This window comes from Sciurus carolinensis, chromosome 6, assembly GCF_902686445.1.
Source record: "Sciurus carolinensis chromosome 6, mSciCar1.2, whole genome shotgun sequence".
NCBI lineage: Eukaryota > Metazoa > Chordata > Mammalia > Rodentia > Sciuridae > Sciurus > Sciurus carolinensis.
In genome coordinates, this window is record NC_062218.1 from 94,749,636 (window position 1) to 94,774,864 (window position 25,229).

Consider the following 25,229-nt stretch of genomic DNA (forward strand, 5'->3'; position numbering starts at 1 on the left):
AATGAAATATTGAACTAAACAAGGCAAAAAATATAGGAAGACTTTGGTGTGTAGTCCTAACTTTATAAATTAAAAAGGAGAGAAAATTGTTAAGTTTACTTGTTTGAAGGTGTCTATTTTTTAAAATATATTTTTTATTTTAATAACAGATGGTCATCCAATAATGGCAGCTGGAAGCCCCTGTGGCCATATTGGACTTTGGGACCTAGAAGATAAAAAATTAATCAGTCAAATGAGAAATGCACAATCTACAGCAATTGCCGGACTGACATTTCTCCATAGAGAGCCTCTTCTTGTCACAAATGGTGCTGATAATGCTCTCAGGGTATTATGACTATTTTTATCATTTTCCTGGTTCTCCTGACCTACCCTTTTGGTTATTGCAAACCTGCTTTAATGTATCAGTCCCAAAGTTAGAAGATGAAAGGAATATGGGTTAAAACATTGATATAGATAAATAAAAAGCATAGCAGGTGACATTGCAATGAAGTGCGAGAGTTGTAGCTTATTTCTCTCTAGTCCCCACTTCGGGTTCAGTAGCCTGCCTGACTACAGATCAGAGAGCACATGGTAGAAGAACCTTACCATTTTATTTCTTGGCAGATATGGATATTTGATGGTCCCACAGGTGAAGGCCGACTTTTGAGATTCAGAATGGGACATAGTGCTCCTCTTACCAGGATCAGATACTATGGACAAAATGGACAACAAATTCTAAGTGCAAGTGAGTTTCTACTTTCTACCATTAGTACTTCAGTAGATATTGAGAGCTAGAAGCTCACTATTAACCTGCTTTGATATTTTTATATTTTTAAATTGCAGTTCCTCTTTAATATTCCCAAACCATAACACTAAACTTTTTGTAGAATCTTGTTTTATAACCTCTGTGATTCAAATGGCCCATTGTTTTGATGGAGCTTGATGAGAAATTTTCTGTTTATATCAATAGGTCAAGATGGAACTCTTCAATCATTTTCCACAATACATGAAAAATTCAACAAGAGCTTGGGACATGGTAGGTCATATGCAATATAGAAAATAAGTTGCTAGTCACAAAAGAAACTTTTCAAGATTTTGTGAGAACTGTAGGAGGCTTCATACATTTCCTCTATTTTGGGTAAAATAAAAACTGTATGGAGGAGGAACTAGTAAGATCCTAAGATCAAAATCACTATAGAAGCAATTGGAGTGCTTCTTACTATAAGGCTGTTAAAAAATGTTAGACATCTTGGGTGATAAAACGTATTCTTTCCACCCAAAAAACACAACCTAACTTGAGCCATCTGTAGAATGCAGAATTTAAGTTATGGAAGCAATTTTAGGGAAAGCATCAAAATAAATAGCATCTCATCTTTTTCTTTAAAGGGTTCCTTTTATTCTCTTCCTGGTTTTCAGCTTTTGAAAGGTATCTTAAACAAAAATGTTTTTTAATTTTATTAATATTCACATTTTTAAGTAAATGTTCTAGCTATTCATACAAGTGTATATTTCTAGGTGATTTATAGGATCATTTTTTAATTGATAATCTAAAATAGTTCCTCTTGTAATTAAATTGGAGAGATTTGATATCTTTAAGAATCTTCTCATCTAGGAATGTGATACGTCAAGTTTTCTTTTTTGTGTTGGTTCTGTAACTTGCCTTGGTAAAACTTAATTACTTCTAATAATTATTTGGTGTTTTCTTTTGACTGACTCAGTTGTGTGATCATCATATTATTGGCAAATAATATATTTACCTCATTTTTAAGATTATTTATACCTTATAATTTGCTTTTGTATCTTAATTCCATAAATTCAGAAACAAATAATAGTGGTAATATCAGCACCCTTATTGTGCTCCTAACTTAAATGGAACATCATAGTTATGTGACAGTGAAGAACTTTTTTTTTCTTTTTTTTTTTTTTCCATGAAGAAAGATTCATAACAATGATTCCCTCTTCCCCAGGTTTAATTAACAAAAAGAGAGTCAAACGTAAAGGACTTCAGAATACCATGTCAGTAAGACTTCCACCTATCACAAAGTTTGCAGCTGGTAAGTAACTTCATATTGCATTTTAAAAAGCTTTCCTCTGTTGTTTTGGACTTCTTTATTTCCTCCATTTAAAAAAGATACATTTATAAATATGAATAAATGTTCAGAAGGTAACCCCTAAGCATGTGCTAATCTTATTAATTTTAACAGGAACTTATTTTAAATTTAAGGCTTTGCTCTTCTCTGTAACAGCTGTTAATAAATAATATTTTATAGCCCTTCTTATTCTATCATATCTGGTGTAATGACACTAATGTAGAAAGGTAAAAGTGAGACAGCAAATTGAGATATAACTATGACTAATCAAGATCTAAGTACACTGAGGTCTTAGTATACCATGTCATAGAGCCAGACTTCTTCAGAAGTGAGTTTAAGAAAAGTATACATGTATAATAGGATAGTTGAGTGAAAACTATCAGGAAATAACTACATAGGCACCATTTCTATTTTAAGGTTTATTGTTTCAAGGTTATTATAACAACCTGATCATTGCTTTTTGTTTCGTTTTTTGACCACTTTCTTATTTGCTTTGAGCCTCAGTGATTCTTCTAAAACATGTAGCTGAATCATGTCATCTCATTAAAATGTTTTAGGTAGATTCTTGCCTCCTTGACTTTCAAGTCCTTTGTAATGTGGCCCAGTTGCCTTGTCCTCTCATCTCTCCCAGGAACACATTTCACTTACTTGCTCTCCTCGGTCTTGTTCAGTTTCTCTTGGACTTTTTTCTGGAGGGCTTTGCCCACCTCTTACTGTAAGTTCTATTTGTTTACTGCTCCTCCCAGGAAGCCATTTATTACTCTCCCAAAATCTCTTACTAAAACTCTTCCTGAGTAATCATATAAAATAGTCATGTAATTACACTTTCTCATTCTTTCTTCTAATCAAAATCCATTATTAGATGTTGTTTATTTGCTTTAGCCATTCAACAATGTATAATGTATCAAAAAACGCCATAAATATATACAGTTTTTGTCAGTTAGCCTATTAGATAGGAAACTCTTTGTTTCCAGAGATAGCCTGTTTATTTTACCATTGTATCTCTAGTACCAGATAGTAATGTGGAATATTAGATTCTTAATTAATAATAGATGAGCAAATGAGTGAGATAATGAAAAGCACTTTCATTTATGATTTTAATTATGTTTAGAGGAAGCTCGTGAGAGTGACTGGGATGGTATCATTGCTTGCCATCAAGGTAAGCTATCTTGCTCAACCTGGAATTATCAAAGATCTACAATAGGTGCTTACTTTCTAAAACCAAAAGAATTGAAGACAGATGACATCACTGCAACAGTAAGTGAGCTTGTTTATTAGAATCTTTTCTCATTTAAAATTCCTGTGGTAGTTTTATTATACTTGTTTACTAATAATATTGGTGGAAAGATGTTTTACCATTTTGAAGTTATTCTCTAATGCTATCAAGTTTTTCAACTTGCAGAAATTTAATTAATTACTTGAGGTTGATTGTGAAGTAGCATCTCTGTGTGGTTTTTTTTGTTTTGTTTGGATGTTTCACTTTGCTTTATTTTCATATGCTATCATTATAAATAGGGACTACTTTTTTGTATTCTACTAAAACACAGAGAAATATTTTCTTTTTTTATTATTATTTTTTTATTTAGCTTTTAATTTTTTACAGACTGTATTTTGATTCATTGTACACAAATGGGGTACATCATTTCATTTCTATGGTTGTACACAATGTAGATTCATACCATTCGTGTAATCATACATGAACATAGGATAATGATGTCCGTCTCATTCCACCATTTTTCATACCCCCCCCTCATTTCCTTCTACAAATTCTAAAGTTCCCCCATTCTCCCATTGCCCATCCACCACCCCATTTCTGTGTGATTTTGATTTGTATTCTTCTGAGGATTATAGTATTGCATCTTTTCATGTGGTCATGGGTCATATGTATATGTCTGTTTTTATACCAGTGCTTTGCCTGTCTTGATTATGTTAACTTTCTAATTTTGAAATCAGGTTTTGTTACTCCTCCAAGTTTGTTCTTTTCTTTTTCAAGATTATTGTGGGTATTTTGGTCCCATGAATTAAAATTAGACTGTCAATTTCTGTAAAAAAAGACAACTAGAATTGTTTTTATTCAATAGATCAATTTGAATGTTGCCATTTCCATTTTCTGAACAATTTCAGTCAATAAGATATTATACTTGTCAATGTATATCCCCTTTCTGTGATTGTTTTTCCTGATTTATTCTCAATGTGAAGTGAAATTCTTTTAAGTTTATTTTAGGTTTTTCATTGCTAGTGTATCAAGATATAATTGACTTTTGCTTATTCTTGTATCTTGCAATCTTGCTGAATTTATCAGTTCTAATGATTTCTTAATGAATACTTCTGCTTTTGAAAATGCTGATGGAAAGTTTAACTCAACATTTGACTCAGTTATGTACACATTACTTTATAAGTACATATATTCTTCTCTCCCTAGTATGAAAAGTTAGTCTTAAGCTTTCATGTAATTTTCTAAACCATAGAAATTCTTTCTTAAGCTTCTTTAGGAAACTTACCAACATAGTAGTATTTGTAGTAGTGGTAGTAAGGATAATTACAGCTAACATTTACTTTATTTTAGGCTCTCTGCCTAGCATGTATTCACATTATCCTTGTATGATCCTGTTATGGTCAATTGTTAGCCTCTTTTTATAGATGATAAGACTGAACCTTAATGTAATGAGTAACATGCCTAAGGTCAATAAAGCTAGAAGTGACACAGCAGGGATTTTGAACTTAAGACAACTCATTCTAGGACCAGTGATCTTAACATACAACCTACAGTGATCATTCACTGAGCACTTAGTATACATATCTACAATGATGCTTAACCAGTGCTGAGTCATTTGTCTGACAACCTCAGCTACCTGCAACAAAGCCAGAAATCAGTAATAAATAGAATTCATGCATTAAAGTTAATAATTTATTACTCAAAGCTAACCTTCACAGTTTTTCTGTCTAAAATACTTTGTTTTTTGAATGTATGTTTTTGTTTTTGTTTTTATTTGTTTTTATTAGTGCATTATAATTATATTTAATAGTGGGGTGTGTATTGACACGATCATACATGCATGGAGTATAATTTACTCCAGTCCCCAGTACAACTTCTATCCCTCTCTTCCTCCCATCCCTTCTTACTCCCCTTCTTCTACTTTACCAATCTTCCTTATGTTTATTGTTTTCTTTTTAATTGGTGCTATATAGATGAACATAAATGTGGAATTCACTGTGAAACATTCATATATGTACATAGCATAATTTGGTCACTTTCATTCCACAGTTCCTCATTTTTCCTGTCCTTGCTCCTTCACCCAAAGATCAGTGGAGTAGATAAAGGGAACTTTATTTTAATTTAAGGAGTAAGCTTTAATTGTTTAGAAAAATTTATGTACATGAAACATTCTTATGTAATGCTGTAGAAATATTTCTTCACTTGCACAGTGGTATATATCACCTTTATGTGTTTTACACAGTTAAATAAATCTTTGTTATTAAATATTTTCTATTTCAGTGTTAGAAGTCATCTGTTTCTTTAGATTTAAATTCAGCTCTTTTTTTTTTTGAATTATCTCTTAGGTAGGTGACACCTGACTAACACATATAGGTAGTCAGTGATTTCTTTGGCCAAGACCTAACACATAGCCAATCTTGAATTTTCAACATTTGTTTAAAAAGACATTTTATTGGTAAAATATTGATACTTTAAATCCTAAAATACATTTGTTTTATGGAAACTTCTTGTAAATCAATGTGTTCTATGCAGTTATATATTTCCTAATATGTCATAACTAAAATATCTTGAGCTTTTTCATTGGGCATTCTAAATAATGTTTTCAGTTTTCTGTCTGCTGTGGAAACAATTAGAAAAGTAAGGTATAATAAGGAGGATGTAGGCAGTGGAATGCTTTAACTTCAGCACTGTGGTAAATTAATTAAAAATTAAAAACTGTCCCAAAAAACAGTTTTCCTTACTTTCTAAATGTATTTATCAATAGAGTTAACTAGCATATTGTCTTAATTTCTTTATACTTATTTAAGAATGGAAACAGTAAACACATATTTCTTATATACCCCCATATAATTACATCTAAGAAAAGTAATAAGTCGATTCACTTATGCTTTTTTTAATGAGATAATTGGTAGATTAGACTTTGGAAGCCATGAAGTTCAATAAATTTTTGTTTTGTTTTGTCATTTGCTTTTAATATTTCCCCTCTAAAGGCAGTGGATATAACTTCTTGTGGAAACTTTGCCATAATTGGTCTCTCATCAGGAACTGTAGATGTATATAATATGCAGTCTGGTATTCATCGGGGAAGTTTTGGCAAGGATCAAGGTAATGAATTTTCTTTTTCTTTTTCTTTTTTTTTTTTTTTTCTTTTAAGTAAGTTTTCAATGAGTTATCCCAGCTTCATTCGGCAGATTAATTTCAAGATTTTTCAAGCATATAAGTAGTGGAAATCTAGATATGTGAAAAGAATCACTTGTATTGTTCCAATAGACACTGCCAATTCTGATTTCTTTTTTCCTTGTCTACTTAAAAGCTCATAAGGGATCTATTAGAGGTGTTGCAGTGGATGGATTAAATCAGTTGATAATTACAGCTGGTAGTGAAGGATTGCTCAAATTCTGGAACTTTAAAAACAAAAGTTTAATCCATTCTATGAGCCTTGATTCATCTCCAAATATGATGCTGCTACATAGGGACAGGTAAACTTTTTCTTTTAATGATAATGGACCTTCTTTTTGATATTTTTTGGTAAAAGTTCCTAAGTATATGATTTAGCATATGGGGAAAATCAGACTGTTTTAATAAAAAACAGCGGATGGTTTAATTTCCTCAAGGGTATATTTCATTCCAGATTCCAGGATTTTGTTCATTTGTTAAAACTGGTGCATTTATCTTGCTAGTGGCATTCTGGGACTTGCCTTGGATGACTTCTCCATTAGTGTTCTGGACATAGAAACTAGGAAGATTGTGAGAGAGTTTTCTGGACACCAAGGCCAAATAAATGACATGGTAAAACCAACCTTAGCTGTTTATTTATTTTTTTTCCTCTTCCGTTCAGGTTAAAAATGTTCACATAATTAAATCTGTTACCTTTAAATAACTTTAAACTCATCACATGAAGAGATTTTATAAGTAGATAATTTGCAGGTTAATTGTCAAGGAGATTTTAAAGGAAAAATTGGAATAAAATTATTTTTCAGAAAATTGATGTTATCAGAGTTTATCCTTTTTAACTCTACATAAGGCATAATTTTATTTTCAAAAATGAATGCTCCATTGGTACATAAGTATATCATTTTTGACTTAATATAAAAGTAGACTGAGAGAACTCATTTCTGTTTTACTTTGTATACAGTAAGTTAATAATAGCCTAGAGTATCAGTTTTAGTGTAGTTTAGTGTAATTTCTAGAGTTCATATGAAGAGTTCAATTAATAAAAATGTGGTTAAGTTTGCCATTATGTTTTGTTAGTGGGATATTTGATATGGTAAGAACTAAACTACTTTTAAAAGCATGTTTCAATTAAAAAATAAACCTTAAAATAAATTTTTCATTGAGGATAAATTAAGTATATGCTATTTGGAATCAGTTGCAGATGGAGTCATTTACTTGGAAAGAGAAAAAATAAAAGTAAAACCCTAACTACTGAGCGACACACCCATAAGCTTCATTTACTTATGGTCTAACACCAAAAATCAGAATTTACAATGCTTACCCCTTTCTTTAATAGTAAAAGAAATTATGTTCTGCACCTAGGATGTTGACAAAATTACCCATTAACTGAATTTGTTTTGACAACATCTGTAGAAAACAAGGGTGGAAGTGGGGTAATTATGATGAAATTGCATTTTTAAAAACATCTGTCAGTGTCAGCTTGCTCTTCCTATTTCTTTCCTTCTCAAATTTTACTTTTCCACTTGTGTGTCTAGAATTTCTCCTGTTCAGTAATAAGTTATTCCTGTTCATATAAATCTGTGAGCATTTATAATATGACCTTCTGAGAGTTATTTTTTACTACCATGTACTATCTGCACTCTTTCTATAAATTGAACTGTCTATACCCTGAAGTTTGAGTCTCCATGATATTGCTGCAACCTGATGAACAAAATTAGCATTCAGCTTATTTCAGTATCATGTGCTAATATGGATGATTAAATCCCTTTGGTGAGTTTAGACTCCTGAATGAATTATGTACTGCCAGTGTAAACGTTAAAATTTTTTCCTTTGGGGTCTTTCACATTTGATCTAAATCTCTCAGAACTTATGTGCTGCAGGCAAGAAGGACTATTATATATTCATTTTTATAGCTAGAAAAGATAACTTCTTTAAAGAGGCATAAATGGTCCATTTAAATTTATTTTGAAAAACTAGTTGTAGTTTTGAATTATATTTTGGAAATAAAGCGTAATTAAGGGAGAAAAGGTGAGTTTTTAATAAAACTGCAGATAAAAGTAGAACTTTAATAATTTTAATGTTTTAAGAGAATTTTCATTCTTTGTCTTTAAACTTGTGGTGATATAGAGTCTTAGACAGCCAGACTAATATATAGACTTTTCAAGGAAATAAGAGTTTTTGTTGCTTCCAGAAATACTTTGTGATTGAAATTAGACTAGAAAAATTTTCTAATTGAATATTCTCCCCAGTAACATTTTTAATATTGTAAATGATTTATAGTCAGTTTGTTAATTCTCTATAAAGAAGTAGGAGATTGTGGTATTAAAATCAGGCTTTTGCTCTTAATCTTTTAAACTTTTTGTAGTTAATTTGAAAACTTAATCCTTTTAAATTCCACATTGGCTTATATAGGAAGTAATATTTTCTTTTATATAAAGTAAGGCAGGGGTTTGGGTTTTGACTCAGTGACAGAGCACTTGCCTAGCATGTGTGAGGCACTGGGTTTGATTCTCAGCACCACATAAAAATAAATAAAACAAAGGTCCATTGACAACTAAAAAAATATTTTAAAAAACATTTTGTTTAAAATAAATTAAGGCTGTCTGAATTTTACTCAAATTTTTTTTTTGTGAAACTTGAATCTTTTTCATGTTTTATATTCTTTAAGGAGTTAAATATATATGCATATACCCATGCATACATACAAATATATATGTATTTTTTATGTGTATAAAATATTATTTTTGTTTGTTTTATTTCAAGGCTTTCAGTCCTGATGGTCGTTGGTTAATAAGTGCTGCAATGGATTGCTCTATTAGGACTTGGGACCTTCCATCTGGTTGGTGAGTTTGCTTTTAAATTCTTCACATGATTTCTTGGTCATTGTCTTAACATATGACTTTAACCTGTAGTTAAAGGATTGTGTGGGTTTTTTAACATGAATGTATTTAGGTATTTTTCTAGCACAACTATATTTTATCCTCAGGATATTTTGAATCTCTAAACAGCAGGAAGTAGAAGCATTATGAAAAATGATTGAAACAATTGCACATCTCTCTTAAAACGTTCTCCTGCAAATTAGAGATATAGAAATAAGTTGTATAAATCTTAAGAAAGCACTTTTGTCCTTCTTAATACCCCAAAAAAGAGCTCAGACTTTGGGACTATGAACTATTTTTTTTTCAGTTCATATTAAATTTAATTAAAAGGTCAAATCCCTGACTTTCCTTTTTATTTTATATTTTCTCTAAGCATAACAGTGTCAGAAATCTGTTTCATGGAGTGAAACTTGCAACTAATCCAGCACTTTCTCAGGAATTAGATAACTTCATATGTGAAAGCAGTTTGACCTTTAGAAAGGAAAAACCCTGATGTTCTCACTTCCCTTCAAGTTTTTTGTAGGCGTGAAGCATACCTATCTATTCAGCATATACACAAAATTTAGAATAAACATTGCTAAAGTATCACTAGTGGGTCCAACTCTAGTGACTAGGAACTTTTGTCCTCAGATGTGTACCTCTTTTACTTAAAATAGAGTAAAGCATAATCTGATTCCTGCTTCAGCAAAAATAGGTATTTCCTAAATTTAAACTTTTTTTTTTTTTTTTTTTTTTTTTGGTCCTGGGGATTTAATCCAGGTCCTTACACAAGCTAGGCAAGCACTCTACCATTCCCAACCCTTTTGATTTTTTATTTTGAGGTAGGGTGTCACTAAGTTGCTGAGGCTGTTTTTAAACTTGACATCCTCCTGGCTTAGCCTCCCAAGTTACTGGAATAACAGGCCTGGGCCATCACACCTAACTCTAAAAACCTTTATTTTTTAAGATACTAATGATTGGTAGTGTGTTGCTTCTTAGTCTTTTACTATTTTCTAAAATGAACACTATATGATTTGAATTAAAGATAGAAAGTTGTATAGATAATAGAGTTGACAATGTGCTTTCTATTTTCATTTTTAATAATGTTGGGTCATATTAGGTGGGAGAAATAGGTTAATGTTCAGTAATACTAAATTGGCAAAATATTTTTTTAAGTGGCAAGTTTATCTTTGGAATGAAAGAATTAGGATCTGAGAGTAGCTTTGAAAGCTACAAAACTTTGACTCAGCATTAACCTTTTTGCTGATTTTCTTATTATAGAAAGAAGTCAAAAAGATTTAAGTCTAATAGGTTTACAACTCTTATTTTTAGGTGAACACAAACCATTTTAGATTAATACAGAGGCATGAATACAACTGGGTACAGCACAAGAGCAGGAAATAAGCCACATAGGATTGTTAAAATAAAATGTAATAATAAAATCTACTGTGGTTGAATACATATACATTTTTACTAAAGAATACTAAGTAGTTCTTTGGTTAAAATTTGAAGTGGAGCAAATGAAACATGTTGGCAAGCAGTATCAAACAATTAATGCTCCTTAACTGCAACTAAACTGAAGTTTGTCATGTGCTACTATGCATATTAAATGCTTTTATTTTCTCATATCCTAATAAACATGGGTACTATTACCATTATACTATTATTAGTTCTTCTGTACAAGTGGGGAAATGAAGGTTCAGAGAGAAATTAAATGATTGGTCAGCAGTAACTTAGCTTATAAGTGGCAGAGCAAAAAAGCAAAAGAGAATTAATTTAACCAACAGTTATGTTACCAACTTTGTTCAGTGGTTTCATGTTCTAAGGACAAATTGATTTTCTTGCTGTGGAAGATAAAGAATAAAAAAGCAAGAATTAATATTTTATCATAAAACCCCAGGTAACTATTGAGTTCCTTTTATTCCCCCACTTTGGTCCTTCCTAGTTCTTTAATAAGCAATTTCATCTTTTGTATAACATGCTAAGTATTACAGAATGGTTATATTTGTTATTTAAACTTAAAAGAGAAACAGTCTAGCTAGTGAAACTGTCAAGTAAACTTTTAGAGGTAATAATATACAAGTGCACATATCTGGAATTGTGATCTAAAACAAATTGCACAGTTATTGAACTGTTTACAATAAATTATTTTAAGGATTGAAAATGGTTTTTGTTTTTAAAAATTCTCAGAAAGAAAATTTGAAATTTTTTACCTCTGAAATTACATTGTCATTCACCTACCACCACCACCACTTTTTACTTCTGGTTGTTGGAATTTCAGGTTTAACACTTTGAAGGGAGATACATACATAAAATTAAACAATTATATTAAAATTTTGCATTTGTTCTGCTCACTCCTCACCCATCCTTACTCTCTGAAGACTGTTAACATGAGAATTGGAATAAAACATGGTTTTGTTCTCCCAAAGGCAAAATCATCTCTCTGTTCTTCTCCTTAAGGATTCCTGTGGAAGACTGTTCCATTACTTTAGAGATAGAATGTATAGACACTATCTGTAATAATAACCAAAATAACTTATTTAATGTTACCTTATGTATAGGACTCTAATCTTGAAAATCTGATTCCTCAGAATAGGAATGTTTTTAATGTTCTTTTGGAAAAAATTTATACCTGCAACTTTTCATTTTGTGAGATAATCAGCAGACCATATGGCAGTTTCAACTCTTGGATAAAGCCTGCATACCTAGGCTTTATGAACTGAAGTGACAGTGTAAAAATATGCTGCGTATATGGAAACTGCCTCTCCATTGGGAATTTTACATAATGAAAGACCAGTCTACCTGCACACTACAGCTCCAAAAATGAAGTTTCACAATGAAATTTCCCCCCTAAAATATTATAGTATCAAAGTAAAATATGTTTGCTCAAGTATTAATTCTTTTCAGATAGATTCTAAACATGTTAGGAAGTTTCACCCCTCACATACTTAAACTTGCTGAACAATAATGCTCAAGTTTAAGGAAAAATTACAAGATCTGAAATTGCTATATTTTAAGTTTAATTTGTATTTATATACATTGAGATTATATCTTCTGCTTTGGGTTGTTTGGATAAAAAGAATTAACATAAATAACAGTCTCTGGCTTGTAATAAGTGTTTAGCAAATGCTTCCTTTCCCCACCTTTCCTGATTCCCAAGAAAAGCCATTCAGAGTGGGCTGGAGCAGAAATCAGACAGGTTATTACTCCCCTTTTCCTCATACCTGAGAAATGACAACGGTCATATGTGAGTCACTGGGAGCCTTTATTTACATTTGAACCTTTCATAGTGTGTTTCATGAATCACCAGTGTAGGCATACCTTTCTTGTGTGTATGTATGTTATGTTATCCCATTGTTTGATGTACCCTAATTTTCTGTAGTGGCTTTACTAGAATTAATGTGGTTAAGAATGTGGACTGGTTGCAAATCCTGACTTAATTACTTTATTTTATCCTGAGCAAGTTTTAAAAACTTACTGGGCCTCAGTTTTTTTTATCTGTACCTGCCTTATGGTGTTTCAAGGATTAGTCAGTACAGTCAAATGCTGAGGATATTTCCTAGCCCAGAACACTAACCAAAAAATCAAAGCAAAGTTAACTGCTGTTATATTGTTCTTAAAATAATTTGTATTATTTAATATAGATTCTGAACTTTAGTCATTTGATTTTATCTTGCCATGGCTAATGTATTGTCTTTAATAAATAAAGTGGTTTTAAGATAGCTGTGTTTAAAACCAGTATACTCTTCCTAAAGGTATTCCTGCTCATAACCAGCCTAAGGAGCCTTCCCAGCAGTTTGGGATATGAGTGTAGGTCTTTCTCTTTGCTTCTATTGCAATCTTTTTTTGTTAAATAACTACTACCATAATTTCACTATTCTTCCTATTCTGTGTTCTGATGACAAATATTCTTATGAAAGTGAAAATTGTACCATTGTGTGCTCAAAATGTTATTGACTTCCTATCGTCTGTAAGTTAAAAATAAATTCAGACGTTTGGTGTTCAAGATTCTGTATGCTTTCACCCAGCTATACCCAATTATATTTTTTCTTGCCTTCTGTATTTCCCTCAGCCGGGAAATGTTTTTTCTGCCATCAGTATGCTTTTACTTCATGTGCATTTGTAAGGGTTAGCTCAAACATTGTGTTCTCGCTGAAGCCTCTTCTGAGTCTCCAACCTGGGTGTGGTCACTCCCATTTCCTTTTCAACTTTTAAAACCCTTTAGCACTTTAATGCAGTGGCACACCCCTGCAATCTCAGGGACTCTAGAGGCTGAGGCAGGAGGATTGGGAGTTCAAAGCCAGCCTCAGCAAAGGTGGGGAGCTAAGCTACTCAGTGAGACCCTTTCTCTAAATAAAATATAAAATAGGACTGGGAATGTGACTCAGTGGTTGGGTGCCCCTGATTTCAATGCCCAGTAGTCCCAAACCCCACCCCCCAGAAAGCTGCAGGACTAGTTTCTATAAGCTGCTTTATGTTTATACTCTAAAGACTGAAGGTGCATATTTTTTCATGTATAACATTGTTACCTATTTGGAAAACATGTAGAATTGATCAAAAGTTTTTCTGTCATCATTCTCTTGTTATTTACAGCCAATTTGTTGCCTTAACCTTTTTTTGTTCACTAGACTAACAAAAATACAGGAGAGTACTGATAATAGATTTATTTTCAATGTGTAATATCTTTAAAATTGCCCTCAAGTCAATATAACAAAATATGGTATTCCATCCTGTATTATTCCTATAGTTAATTAGTTTAATTAGTGTTTTAAGTCTTTCTCATTAAAAGAGAATATTTTCACATAGTAACTTAGTTGACAGAACTGTTTGTGTGATAACTTTCTGATAGTAGCTAATTAAATTTTATTTTTTTCTGAATCTCTTATCCCATATTCTTTGAGCAAAAAAAAATTTTGTGTATTATATCCTAGGTAAAGCTTAAGTACTTCAGTGTTCTTAATTCTTTTTGTAGCCTCATAGACTGCTTTTTGTTGGACTCAGCTCCTCTCAATGTTACTATGTCCCCTACTGGAGACTTTCTAGCCACTTCCCACGTGGACCACCTTGGAATTTATTTATGGTGAGTTTTTTTTTTTTTTTTTTGTACAGTTCTGTTTTAGGAGTAGGAAAAGAAAAAGGATAATAGTGATATTTTCAGAATCATGGTTGTTAAATTACCATTTAGTTGCGATTTTTTTTTTAATACATGGAAATGTCACACAGTACACAGATAACTCACTATAAATTTTATGATTGATTCAATATCTGCTTGATAATTTTAATAGCTTTCCTCAAGTGCATAAATTATATGATTGATTTTTGCCTGTTACCATATTTGACTTTTATTTGCAGGAAAGGTAAATGGATTTAAAAGGTTAGAAAGTGAGGTTCCCACCCAAGCCCTCACCTTCTTCCTAGTACCTCACTATTGCTGTATGACCTTATCTAATCACTACTGAACATTACCTACTTTATAAAATAAGGCAAAATGCTTTCTAACATTGATCCTAGTTAGAAGACTCTCCTAACCATGTAATGATTATTTATGATGATCTTCAAATTCTATGATTGAATCTTAGGCTGTGATTGCTCAAAATAAATGGTAGATCACCTGGGTCTAGAAAAAGGGTTTATCTTTTTCCTGAGTTCATACATCTGATTCTTTTAACTCTTATTATTGGGGAAGAGGAAAAATTGATATCTTTTCTAATTCTAGTTATACACTATTATTACATTTTTAAGATAAAAATGTAAATTCGATATGTATTAGAAATAGATTTTGGCCACCTTAATAAGCAAATGAATTATCTCCTGGAATCAGTGAGTCTTCAGCTATTAAAATAAGAGGATAATAGTAGCTGTGGTACCTGCTGTAGGAGAATGGAACTTCTTTATATAGGACTGATATTAATGTTAATTCAGGACCTGAGAATCTCAATTTTTGAGATTCATAATATGTGAGGAGAAGACTATGTCCCCACTTTGGGATAGATCTCAATGTCTTGGTTACAAATCCATGGCTAACATGCCAGTTCAAGTAGCAGAAACATGACCACTTAAGTGCACCATTCTAGAAAAGGGAAACCCATGAATTTTCAGCAGCACCAAGAATTTGATCAGCATATTCAGTCTCTGAGTCACTCTCAGAGTCTTCTTTTTGTTATAATTTCCTTAATTGAAGGTTGATATTTATTAAAATAATATTATGGAGGTTATTTTACCTTATAGTAGAAAAGTGTTTTCTACTTCTGATCTCTCTTAAATGTGTTTTTTACTACTTTAAAAATAGAGATTCTGTTAATTTTTTATACAGTATTTTTTGTGATGGCATCTCTGACTTAAATGCATTTTTAATCTTTAAGGTCTTTTCTTAATTAGTGGTGATTGTAGTCTGGTCAAACTCAAGATTGTAAAGTTTATTACTAGATATTGACATTTCTGTGAAGAAACACATAACTTTTAAAATACTATTTCTGTTTTGATTTGTCAGGTCTAATATTTCCCTGTATTCAGTTGTCTCATTACGGCCACTTCCTACAGATTATGTTCCTTCAGTAGTAATGCTTCCTGGTACTTGTCAAACCCAAGGTAATAACAAAACAGCAAAAATGATTTTGGAATTATTTTAAATCTAGTTTAAAAGTTATTGCTACAGAAGGCAAAGTGTAATGCATTTAATCAAAAATTTTTAAACTGTGATATGAAATATTTTAAATAACTAAAATTTATGCAAAAATATAATACATGTGATATGTATACAATACCAAATAATATGCCAATTAAAAGTGTTTTAGTTCTTATGATGAAGTTGCAGTTAATATGAGAAAATAAGGAAAGGGGATAAACAAAGGAATAAATAGAAAAGGTTATAAGGCTATATTAAATGAACACAATACAAAAGGATTGGTAATGAATTAAATTGGTTTATATGATAAAAATTTCATTTCATATTAATTTGTTTTACCTGAAAAAAAAAATACGTTTTTTTAAGATATAGACATACCAGAAGAAAATGTAGAACCAAGTGATGAAATGATAGAGTATGATTCACCAGAACAGTTGAATGAGCAGTTGGTGACTCTCTCACTTCTCCCTGAATCACGGTGGAAAAACCTTCTTAATCTGGATGTTATTAAGGTAATATTATAGTACACTTAATATTGAGCTTCAAGCACACATTCCACAGGCAGGGGGTTTTTTTGCTTACTTGTTTGCAGAAATAACTTCCTCTACATTGAGGACATTAGGAAAAGCAGTTAGGGCTGGGGAGATAGCTCAGCTGGTAGAGTGCTTGCCTTGCAAGCACAAGGCCCTGAGTTCGATCCCCAGTACCACAAAAAAAAAAAAAAAAAAAAAAGGAAAAGCAGTTAATGTCTAACAGCAAAGGCAATGCCACTTAATTGTATGCCATTTTATCTAGTCTGATTATCCCAAAGTAATCAACTTTGATATACTTTTTAACTGTTTGGATATGACCTAAGTATAATCTGTAACTACAGAGCCTTTGGAAGTTGAATTTTTTTCTTTAAATTCAGACTAATAAATTACTTTTTAAGCTTCTAAAATAAGAACAAACAAAAAAATTGCTACTGTAATTTCTGTATCTACTGATAGGTGTCTGGGGGCCAAGAAAATTTCACTAATTTTTTATTAAGCTTTTTAGATAAGCATCTGTCATCCTATAGCCTACTTTATTAACTATAAAAAGATTTTTAGAGCTCTTGTGTGAGGGTCAGGAACATAAATTAATATGACATGGGTGCTAGATAATGTACTGAGACTATAGCAATTAAAGCAAACTGAGGCCTTATGTCTTTGAGGAATTTAAAAATTTACATGAAAAATGGTTATCTGTGGTATATGTTAGTGAAGACTATTTTTTGGCCCCCATTTATGAGTAGCAAAAGCAACTGAAAAGAATAGACTAGAGTAGAAAATTCCAAGTTATCTTCTGCTGGTAAGAGCATTGTTTTGTGATTGAGTTATGTATGTGTACACGCTTATATACCATCACTAAAGTTTGTGTACTAAAGATGTGATAAATGTTCAGGAACACTGATTCAGATACTTATAACGAGAAGTAGTAATTATTCTAATAATTTGGTATCAAGAAACTGGTAGAGGTATCTATAATTTAGTATCAGAAAAGCCCACATTAAGAATAGCTGTGATTACTTGACCAGTGTAACTCCATATCATGTGCAACCACAAAAATGGGAAGTTGTACTCCATGTATGTATGCAGTGTTAAAATACATCTACTGTCATATGTATCTAAAAAGAACAAATAAAAAGAATAGCTGAGGTATTGGTCAACTGGGATTTTAGCATCTTATTCTGAAAAAGTTTATTCCTTTTTTACTTTTTGATATTTGTTTTTAAACTGATTTGGAATTAACTATTAGAATCTGTTGTCAGGATAACCACTTACTAGTTTCTTTCTCATTTTCTCTTAATCAGAAAAAGAATAAACCAAAGGAACCACCCAAAGTACCCAAATCAGCACCATTTTTTATTCCAACAGTCCCTGGCCTTGTACCCAGATATGCTACATCTGAACAAAATAATGATCCCCAGCAGGTAAATACCAGATTGGAACATTATAAGTATATGGGAGAGTTCATCTTACGCCAATAAGAAAGGCAGTTATCAAGAATACAAGCAACAATAAATGTTGGTGAGGGTGTGGGGGAAAAGGTACACTCATACATTGCTGATTGGAATGCAAATTAGTGCAACCATTATGGATATCAGTATGGAGATTCCTCAGAAAACTTGGAATGGAACCACAGTTTGACCCAGCTATCACACTCCTCAGTTTATACCCAGAGGACTTAAAATCAGCATTTTACAGTGATGCAGCCACATTAGTGTTTATAGCAGCTCAACTCACAATAGCTAAACTGTTACGGCAAAATCAAAATAAATCAAAATAAATCACCAAGTCGATCTTAAAGCAGGAGACGGAACCATCTGTATTCACCAGCTGGCGGTCCAGATTCACCAGCTGGCAGGACTGAGGGGCAGGCTGCAAGTCTGCACCCTTTGACCGCTCCCCCCTCCCCCAGGTTAGAGGACACATTTTATACCATAAGTAAAGCGTGTCAATACATTAATCATAAGTGGCTGTTGCTACGACAATCAGAGAATGGTCACTAACATTTAAACAAATGTTAGGTTACACTGCCCAAGAAAAATGAACACAGAGGGAGAACAATCTTACATTGTATAAGAATTGCCATTTTGTGTTGCCAAACATACTATGCTAAGCAACTGTTGATGGATACAGAGGCAGGGTGTTCCCATGGGAGAAGCATTTCCTACATGACATGGATTCTCAGGGTAAAATGGAGTCTGTTTGGTCATTGCCAATATAGCTTCACCCATAACAAAACTATGGAACCAATGTAGGTGCCCCTCAACAGATGAATGGATAAAAAATGTGATATATATATATCATATATATATATATATATATGATGGAATATGACTCAGCTTTAGAAAAATGAAATTATGGCATTTGCTGGTACATGGATAGAGCTGAAGAATATCATGCTAAGCGAAATAAGCCAATCCCAAAAAACCAAAGGCCACTTGTTTTCTCTGATATGTAGATGCTAATTCACATTAAGGGGTGGGGTAGCGGGGAGGTGACTAGGAAAGAATGGAGTTACTTTAGATGCTTTAAATTGGGTAGAGGGGAGTGAATGGAGGGGAGGGGTTGTAGGGGTAGGAAGTTTAGTAGAATGAATCTGACATTATTACTCTGTATACATATATAACTATATGACCAGTGGGATTCTACATCATATACAACCAGAAGAATGAGAAATTATGTTGCATCTATATATGATGTATCAAAGTGCACTCTATTGTCATGTATAACTAGTTAGAACCCAAATTTTTTAAAATTAAGATATAACATATATATGTTTGTATATATTTTGTATCATTCTTTATCAAGATCCAGTTTTACAAATGTAGAGTAAATTATTGATAGTTTTTAATTTTAAATTATAATTTTTGGTGATACCTATGTTCTTTGAATAATGTGTACTTGTTTTTGTTTAAGTCTAAAGTGGTAAATCTTGGAATTTTGGCTCAAAAATCAGATTTCTGCTTGAAACTTGAAGAAGGACTGATAAATAATAAGTGTAAGTTAAACTATAAAATATTTTAACAAGTATCTGCAGCTTATTTTACTTTATGTGACAGAAAATTGAGGGAAATATTAAATTTCCTTTAAAAAAGTACCTAAAAGAAGACAGTAAAAACTAAAAGGTTTGAAATTTTAGTTCTAATCTGAACTAATTTTATATAATTTGGAATACAATTTTCAATACAACAAAGACTTGTCTTAAGTAATTTCATGTTTCCAAATTATCCTACAGAATTTTTATAATGTATTTGTTAAATGTGCTAATATATTTAAAATTTGAAGGTGAGAGTCTGTAGCTAATACTAATGAAACTATAACTGTAAGCAATTTTAAAAATCTTAATTACTTACCTGAAAATTTTGACATATCCTGTTGGTTTATGACCTGAATGCTTTTGTTTTTATGCCAGTATCACTTGAAGTCCACATGTGCAAAAGTCAAAGAATGCCCTTGAGTGACTTGTGTTATTGGGGAACAAAGAAGAAAACCCACTATTATTCAAAATATACTGAGTGACATAAAATAATATTATTATAGCCTTTTGTCATTGATGGTGTTCTCTTTCAAAATTAAAAGCAGGGCTGGGGAGATAGCTCAGTCGGTAAAGTGCAAGTCCCTGGGTTCGATCCCCAGCACCGCAAAAAAAAAAAAAAAGCTAAACCATTGCCATTGCAATATCTAATCTCATGTAAGATGGTTTGTTGTAGGAAGAAGGAGGTTTTGAATGGATCAGAATAAGGCCTAGAGCCTTTCCCTTCTTATATATTTTTGTATTGTTACTATTTCTTAGTTATCACGTACTTATATAATTTTATAGCAGTAAAAATGGAGAAAGAAAAAAATATTCTCTATCTTATTCCAAGTGATAATTGCTATTAATAGTTTGTTATGTACCTTGACAGTCTTTGTGTTAGACTTTGTGTTAGACTTTGCTCTAATTAATTTGTGAGTACCTTGAAATGTGTGTCATGAAGCATTAGATTTCCTTTAAGAGCAGGGGGAGAAAAAGTTTAAATTACTGTAAATGCAAACAATTTAGTTCTTTCAATACTTTTTTTGGATTTTTTTTTTTTTTTTTTTTTTTTTTAGAGACAGGGTCTTGCTGAGTTGCTAAGCACCTTGCTAAACTGCTGAGGCTGGCTTTGAACTTGAGATCCTCCTGCCTCAGCCTCCTGAGGCATTGGGATTACAGGCATGCACCACAACACCTGGCTCAATACTTTTTATTGTATTGATTTTGTTATTTTTACTGATTTTTTATTTATTGGAGGTTTATTCTACTGCTTAACATGAAAAATTAACACTCAAAATTTCTGGTGCCATTTAAATTTATCTTGTGTGGAGTGTGAAAGAAAAACTGTAACTTCTTAAGCGATTATAGGTAATAATTGGATTCCTTTTAAAACTTGATGCAGATGAAGCCCCCCTCAATCTTCTGAAAGAAATGGGCCCATCAGGAATTGAAACAGAGCTACGGAATTTGTCTCCTGACTGTGGTGGATCTATAGAAGTCATGCAGAGTTTCTTGAAAATGATTGAGATGATGTTGGACAGAAAGCGTGATTTTGAGTTAGCCCAGGCATACCTTGCATTGTTTCTAAAGGTAGGTCTAATCTAATATTTTCCACCTACCTTCCTCCTTAGCAGTATTATCTAGTAGAACTTTCTGCAAAGCTGGGAATGCTGTATATTCACACTGTCCTATCTGATAGCCATTTGCCTTCTGTAGTTGTTTAGTATATAAAATGTGACTAAGAAACTGAATTATTAATTTCATAGACTTATTTTTTACAATGGGGATGGGAGTACCAGAGATTGAACTCAGGGGTGCTCAACCACTGTGCCACATCCCCAGCCCCATTTTATATTTTATTGCTTTAGCTCCTCAGTTTTGCTGAGGCTGGCTTTGAACTCACGATCCTCCTGCCTTAGTTTCCCGAGCCACTGGCATTGCAGGCATGTGCCACTGTGCCCATCTTAGACTTTTAAGTTAAAGTTTAAATAGCCACATGTGTCTAGAAACTGCTACATTAAAATAGTTGGACCACACAGCATGGTAATTTTTATTTTTTTGTTACAATTTTGACTGTACCTTTTAATTTTCCTATCATCATTTGATCTACAGTATTGAACCATTAACATTTTGTAAGTAATGTTTTTCTTGATCAAAAAGATAAAGTCAGGTTTATGTTTGTTTTTTCTACTGCTATCACAGTTGAAGGAGTTTCAAATGATCTGACACAAAAGTTGCTTTTATGATTAACATAATAGAGAACTTGTGTTTTGAAGATCTTTTTTAATGTTATAGTGCATTGAAAGATAGATGATTCTCATTTTCAGTAATACACTATTCTTCATCTGTCTCATGAATTATCTAAAACAAATCTTCACTTGATCTAATTATTTTAAAATTATTAAAAATCTAGGTATTTAGACAGTAGCATACAGGGTCAAAAAATGTCTTTTTCCACATTGACCAAGTTTAGTTACAGTTAGTGTTAGAAATAGGACTTTGGTTCAGGACTTTTGTTTGATGAAGAATGGTGATCACTCGGTTCTGCTAAGGGAGTGACAGTACCATCAAAGAGGTCACGATTTAGGAAAAAGTTTGATGATGTAGAGGGAAAGAGAGAATAATAAACCAGCATTTAAGGGAAAAAAAATTTTTTTCAGTAGTATCTTCTCGGACTCCTTGGCAGGAAAAAAGAAAAAAATGAATCGAAAACAGGTAAAACTTTAATTTTCTTAAATAAAATATCTATCATTTTTCTTTTCAGTTACACCTTAAAATACTTCCTTCAGAACCAGTACTCCTAGAAGAAATGACAAAGTTGTCATCACAAGTGGAAGAAAGCTGGATTAATTTACAATCACTCTTCAATCAAAGCATGTGTGTTTTAAATTATATCAAAAGTGCTTTGTTATAAAAAATAACCTTAAGTGATTAAAGAAAGCAAAGACATTTATTAAATGGGTTCAGTGTGAAAAAAGTACAGCACTAGATGAAAAGTAAATAATTCCCTGCTTTAAATGCTAAATACTTTCTTGAAATAAAATTTCCCCTACTTTTGTTTTGAAAACCTTAAAAATCTTGGATACTTGTATGACTTTTTGAATAGTCATTAGCAGCTTATGCTTTTTGAACATTTCATATAACAGGTATTACATGTTTAATGTGAAATAAAACAAAGATGTCAATTATAAGGGATCTATAATATAGTTATAAAAATGCCCTTGTGAAGAAAAAAGGAATGTTTCCTTCCTTGGATTTTTATGAAACCTGAATCATTGGCTCTTATTGCTGAAGGCATATCAGACATCTTCTAGTACAGCCTTCTTTATGTGGTTAAAGAAGAATGAGGGTGAGGTCTGCCGGGATCTAAGTGATGAATCTGAGTTTCTCACACAGGCCTAGTGCTTTCTCCATTGTCGCATCATGAAGGAACTTATTCTTGGATCAGAAATATCATGGGCACTTGCCCAAAGCAAATTGCTGTAGGAAAAGACTGGATGGATACCCAGAATAGGAAAGGGAAATTCCAATTTCTATCGAAGGTTGTCTGTCCTTCAGAGATTTTCCTTCTTCATGGATGACTTGCTTTATTGGGGAACTGACTACTTTTCTCTCTCAACTATTGCAAATCCTGGAAGATCTGGCAGTTTTCTCCTTCCTCATTATCTTTTTCCTTTTTATGTTTTAGTACTTGAGCCATACATGAGTTAAAAATAAGCAACTCTTAAAAGCATAGTGTTCTAAAAAATTACTTTTAATTTATATACTCAAGTAGATCATTCCTGAAATGCAGCTGGTTAGATTTAGACACCAGTAACATTCTTGTTAAATATTAGAGAGTTTTATAGACTAATCTCCCTGCAAAAAGTAGTCCTTAAAAGAAGTTGTCTAAGAAGGAATTTAATGTTAAAGTGTTTTTATTTAATAATGTAGAATTAGTATACTAGGGAAGTAAGCTGATTGGTTTGTGTTAAGTTTTGGTTATCTTTTCATATGCATATCAGTTTATTAAAGCCACTAACTGAAATATTAGTGGCAATTTAAGTTATCTTTAAAAACTGTCCTGAATATGATTCCCTCTGTCCTAAATATGATTATTCTAGACATGGCAGAAATCCAATATACAATCATATAACTTGTAAAGAATGTAAATAGCTAAAACAAATGGTAATAACGATCAACAGAAATCCTGTTTTATACATCATGAACTGAATTTTTTTATATTTTCAAATGAGAGTACTGAGTTGAATGTGTTATTTTTATTGGAGATACCCACATTACTTTGGCAGATAACCTTCTAGAATCTTTCCTATGCATTTGCCATCAAAGAAAGGAGGGGAAGAGAAATACAAAGTATAATTTGGTGTGTATTTAAAAAAAAAAAACTCAGTCTGTGTATATTGCTTTATCTTTAAATTTTAAATTAGACATAATAAATGACTTTTACTTTTAAAAATATCATGCACATCTTTTTTGACAACTCTTCAATCTCCACATGTCACCACAGGAAATAAATGTCTTACTTTTGTTTTTTTACATGAAGATCATTATATCATTCTGCAACTTGCTTTTAAAACTTGTTTGTTTTTTTTTTATTTTAGTACATTCTCATTTAACTAATATCTTTATTTTGCATCATGTCCCACAATCTGTTCAGGCTAAAATGGACACTTAGGTAATCCTCCTTCCTAATTCTAAACAGAGTTGAAGTGAACATCATTTTATGAGTCTTTATGTGAATATAAGAATTTCTCTGTAGTAATAATTGCTTAGAATTTGAATTGCTGGGCCAAAGGATAAGCATTTTTAATTTAAAGAGATACTTCCATCCAGTTGGTTTCCAAAATGACTATCTTGTTTACAGTTCCCCTCAGCTAAGAATGAGCAGCTATTTCCTCTTGTCATGGAACTCTTAAATCCTTATAATTTTATTAACCTAATGAATGCAAAAACTTTTAATTCAGAAATTTCTCACTGGTAAGGATTAGCATCTTTCTTTTCATATTTTAGACCATATTTTTGTGTTATCTTTTCTGCTCATTTTTTTTAATTGAATGATCTGTCTTTTTATCTCATGGATTTGGTTAAGTTTTTATAAAATGTACATATTAATCTATATCTGTTGCCAGTGGTCTTTCCCAGCTGACTGATTGTCTTTGACCTTTCTTAGGATTTCCTTTTCTTATAAAGGTTTCATGTTTTTATATAGCCAAATTGATAGATTTTGTCTTATTCTAAGACACAAAGCAAATACTGTGTTCTAAGATATTAATGTTTTTTTATATTTGTTCATTTTGCAGTTATGTGTATTTTCTTCTGCAGTGTGCACCTGTGTGAGTTGTTAATGTCTAGATACTTACCTGTATTGGTTTGTGTGACCAAAGTAAGGTATAGATATGCCTTAATTCAAATGTATTCAAAATAAAATTATTGAAAATTAATTCTGTTGTCTCTGATTTGAAATTCTGCTTCATTAAATGTACTAAAATCTCTTACTGAGTTATTTTATAGTTTTAATAAATAATACATTACTTTGATAATAGTTTTGGTATGGTTTAAGACTTGGGGTAGAGCCCTAATATTTTTCAAAAATTCCTTGGCTACTGGTGAGCATATTTTCTTAAAGTTATGATTTGGATTGTACTAAATAATAGTATTGATTTGTAGAAAACCACAATACAGAATATTTTTCCTTAAGCACAGTGTTTGTCTTCATTAAATCAAACTGCTAGTAAGCAAGC

At 31.9% G+C, this 25,229-nt stretch overlaps 1 protein-coding gene across 2 annotated transcripts in view; it reads left to right on the top strand.

Annotated features, from left to right (window-relative positions):
* Nucleotides 1-25,016, top strand: part of Wdr36 (WD repeat domain 36) — a 36,676-nt gene extending 11,660 nt beyond the window's left edge. Inside the window, exons 8-23 of one of the 2 annotated variants that reach the window (XM_047556750.1) lie at nucleotides 150-325; nucleotides 604-724; nucleotides 950-1,015; nucleotides 1,947-2,033; nucleotides 3,181-3,326; nucleotides 6,276-6,390; nucleotides 6,599-6,764; nucleotides 6,966-7,074; nucleotides 9,223-9,302; nucleotides 14,290-14,397; nucleotides 15,808-15,905; nucleotides 16,309-16,454; nucleotides 17,777-17,896; nucleotides 19,389-19,470; nucleotides 20,891-21,078; nucleotides 22,253-25,016. In XM_047556750.1, coding sequence (XP_047412706.1) covers nucleotides 150-325; nucleotides 604-724; nucleotides 950-1,015; nucleotides 1,947-2,033; nucleotides 3,181-3,326; nucleotides 6,276-6,390; nucleotides 6,599-6,764; nucleotides 6,966-7,074; nucleotides 9,223-9,302; nucleotides 14,290-14,397; nucleotides 15,808-15,905; nucleotides 16,309-16,454; nucleotides 17,777-17,896; nucleotides 19,389-19,470; nucleotides 20,891-21,078; nucleotides 22,253-22,402 — 1,958 coding nt within the window. In that variant the 3' untranslated portion in view covers nucleotides 22,403-25,016. The remainder of the gene's footprint in view (nucleotides 1-149; nucleotides 326-603; nucleotides 725-949; nucleotides 1,016-1,946; nucleotides 2,034-3,180; nucleotides 3,327-6,275; nucleotides 6,391-6,598; nucleotides 6,765-6,965; nucleotides 7,075-9,222; nucleotides 9,303-14,289; nucleotides 14,398-15,807; nucleotides 15,906-16,308; nucleotides 16,455-17,776; nucleotides 17,897-19,388; nucleotides 19,471-20,890; nucleotides 21,079-22,252) is intronic. The other variant, XM_047556751.1, reaches the window with a different exon arrangement.
* The last annotated feature ends 213 nt before the right edge of the window (nucleotides 25,017-25,229 follow it).